This window comes from Pteropus vampyrus, unplaced genomic scaffold (assembly GCF_000151845.1).
Source record: "Pteropus vampyrus isolate Shadow unplaced genomic scaffold, Pvam_2.0 Scaffold52, whole genome shotgun sequence".
NCBI classification, from domain to species: Eukaryota; Metazoa; Chordata; class Mammalia; order Chiroptera; family Pteropodidae; genus Pteropus; species Pteropus vampyrus.
In genome coordinates, this window is record NW_011888833.1 from 3,705,092 (window position 1) to 3,708,421 (window position 3,330).

Sequence of the window (3,330 nt, forward strand, 5' to 3'; positions counted from 1 at the left end):
AAGGGACACGAGGCAGAAAGGCCAGCGGCCACCACGGTTCCCATGTTATTCTCAAAGCAGGGACATCGACACCGAGGGGCACGACATCTCCAGCACCCTGGGGGGCTCGTGGCTGCAAGCGATTTTAGGGCCAGAGCTAGCGCCGTGGTGGAGCTGGCACGCACTGCACTGCGAAGCTGAGAAGCTGCTGCTTATCGTGGTTTTGGTGACGTGACGCAGACACTCGACGGGTACATTTTGAAAACCCAGATTCTCTTGCACTATCAACCCGACATCACCGTCCTATTACGGCGGCAACTATTTCCGCTATGAATTAAAAATGGAACGAAGGGGTCCCATCATCCTGCTTCCGAAGAGAAAGAGGACGTGACACACACACGGAATGTTATGTATTAGTTATACGTCATACACATTGTGTGTAGGGAATGTATTACCTCGTCATTTACGACAGAGTTTTACGTAGTGTGCATCGTACAGAGGGAGAACAGAGCAGATAGAATACCTCTCATATAGAGCGTTTTGTATGTTGGAGAGAGAGACTGTCGCACGTACATCACGAGACCTTCAGATCCTGGGGGAAGTGACCGACATGTCCCCGTGGGCCTGAGGAGTCAGGCTCCTCCCCAGAGCACTCGGCACAGAGGACGCTGGTGGAGCCAGGCTTTCGCTGAAGGGTTTCTGGGATTAGGCACGGCAGGCACAGGGGCCCTGGTGCAGGGACTCATGTGTTCCCGTGTGTGACACAGCAGCCTTCCCGAGTCTCGGCCCAGCTTCCGAGGTTAGCTGACAGCCGAGGACGCGTCTCTTCTGAGAGGTGGGCTCTCCTCGTCAGGGTCTGACTGCACCTCCGTGGCTGAGGCTGTCGACTGTGCATGCACGGGGTCCTCAGAGGGTCCCCCCGACACCCATGTGTGTGGCAGGCTGGGCAGCTGACACTCTGGGAACAGTTCTCAGTGACAGACAGCCCGGAAGCTGGCAGGTGAGCGGCCCGGCTCCTGCCCCACCTTGGGGTCACTGAGGTCAGCCCCACTCTGGCTCCCAGAGCCCGTGAGCCGGACACAGGGCAGGGGCAGGGTCAAATGCACAACAGGATGGACAGCTGCACCGGGCTGGGGGACCGCCTGGCCCGCCCAGCACCGCCCCCGCCTCCACCCGCCCGGTGGCTCTGACTGGGAAGCTGACGTCGGACGCCTGGAGCGTCATTCTGGCCGGGAGCCGCCGGGCCCCGCGGTGGCACCCAGGGATTGGCCGTGCTGGCCTGGCGGAGGGGACTTCCCTACGGTTCCTGAGTGTCTGGGAAGCCAGTGCCTGGGACAGGCTCGTGTCAGGGAGAGACGGGGAAAGCTGGCCCCACTGCAGAACCTGGAGCCCTTGCTCTCCTGGGGATGGGTGCCCGGGCGGAGTCCCCGGGCAGCTGACCCCAGAGCCACAGGCCGCCGTGGAGCCCGGCCCGGGGTCACCGACCCAAACGGCAGACGGAGGCTGGCAGCAGAGCACCTGCCACTGCTCGTCCACCACGGTCACTGAGACCGAGCCAGCCATCAGGGCCAACCCCTCTTTGTCGGACAGATGAGGAGAAGAAGGGTGGCTCTACAGAATCAAAACTTTTATTCAGAACACGCGTTCACAAGATGAAGGTCGCGGCCTCATTAGGGCAGGGCGCCCGCGTATCCAGAAGGGATTAAAAGCCACACATCGATCTGCTGCAGATTAAAACGGCCCAAGACCACGCTCACCGGCCGTGAAACGTGGTGTCCGCTCACTCCGAAAACGAAGGTGAACGTCCAGGCGGCAGAAGCCGGGAGCCCCCGGGACCAGACCCTGCGCCCGGAGGGGACCGGCCAGCTCCGCCCGCCACCCCACCCCCCCACCGAGGCCCCGGTCCCAGCACTGCGATGCCACCCGTGGGACCTCCGGGCAGGCGCGGCGTCACCGGTTCACTGGGGCGGCACTTGGTGCTTCAGCTTGATGAGTCTCCTGAGGCACTCGTCCCTCCACTGCCTCCGGGCGGCTAAGTGCTCGGGGTCGGCTGGGACCTTGGCGCACATGGCCTGGACACGGAGCAGAGAGGGAGAGGATGAGGGGACCGCGAGCTTCCGAACCCAGACCCCGGGCCCTCCGCCGAGGACGCGTTGCGGTCAGCTCCAGGCCTACTGCCCACCGCGCCCCCCGCCGGAGGCCGAGAGCCACGACAGGGACCGCGCGTCCAGGCCAAAGGCCGCAATGCCAGCTGCAGGGCCGTCCCCTGTGCCCCGGGCGCCCGCCCAGCCGCCCAGTCGTGCAGATCCACGTACCTGGTGAACCCGTTCAGCGGTGGCCCCGGAAAACTCGGGCACGGGCCCGAAAGTCCTGAGGACGTGTTTCATGCCTTCGCCGTACCTGTCACAGTAGCTTAGCATGCCTGCAACCACACGAGCACAGCACCGGCGGTGTCAGGCGGAGTGTGGCGCACGCTCCGCTGACGCCCCTTCCCGCAAGCGGAGTGGGCAGCGCCCCAGGGGGCTGGCCCCCGGCTGAGGGTCCTCGCCGCGGGTCTCCCAGCTCTTGGAACCCCGAGCAGCACGGGCCGTGGCCCGCCACCCGCCGCCCCAGTGCCCTCTGGCGACGTCCCGTGAGCTCGCCCGTGCAGGGGGCTGGGACGCGTTGCTGAATGTGCGACGCCACAGCCCCCTGGGCTCTGTCCCCTCCACGCTTTCCCCCGACTCTGTTGGGGTCGACAGGCGGCAGGTTCTCTACTACGGCTCGGAGTGTGACCAGCCAACGGCAGCCCCGTCACCGACTCCCGGCTGCCTCTGTCCCCAGCCGCACTGCCCTCCACCTGCCTCGGCAGCCTCCAGGCCCGTGGGGACCCAGCACCCCTGTCGGTGCTGACACAGGGCCCTGGGGCTTCCTTGGAGACACCCGTGCCCAAGGGGCTCAACCAGGAGGGCTGTCCGCCCCCTCGGCCCTTCCCACCCGCTGTGGCCCGCACAGGCATGTGCGAGGGGTAAGGCAGACCACGGCCAGCCCTGGGCACACGCAGAGGAGGCGTCTTGAGGGCCTGGGCCTGCTGGGGTGCTGGCCGAGCCGCCTGCCACAGTGCCTCCTTCGTTTCCAGCATCTTCCACGACCAGAAAGGTTGGTCCGTCAGGGTAAAGGTAACACGGGACAAACGGACGGCAGGAAGGGGGCAGACCCCGTGCTCGGGTGTCACCCGCCCACAACACTGCACGTGACCACCTTGAAATAACAAGCGCCCCCACGAGACAGTCTCCACAAAGAGAAGGGGACGGTCCTCGGGGCTGGCTGTGGCCACGCCACGTGGGAGCCCGAATCCCCGGTTCCGTCCGA

General features: G+C 65.1%; 1 protein-coding gene across 1 annotated transcript in view; it reads right to left on the reverse strand.

Moving 5' to 3' along the window:
- Window positions 1–1,589: 1,589 nt before the first annotated feature.
- Window positions 1,590–3,330, reverse strand: part of CRYL1 (crystallin lambda 1) — a 76,996-nt gene continuing 75,255 nt past the window's right edge. Inside the window, exons 6-7 of the mRNA XM_023530714.1 lie at window positions 2,295–2,420; window positions 1,590–2,051 (exon numbers count right to left, since the gene is read on the reverse strand). Of these exons, the coding sequence (XP_023386482.1) occupies window positions 1,938–2,051; window positions 2,295–2,420 (240 nt within the window). The 3' untranslated portion in view covers window positions 1,590–1,937. The remainder of the gene's footprint in view (window positions 2,052–2,294; window positions 2,421–3,330) is intronic.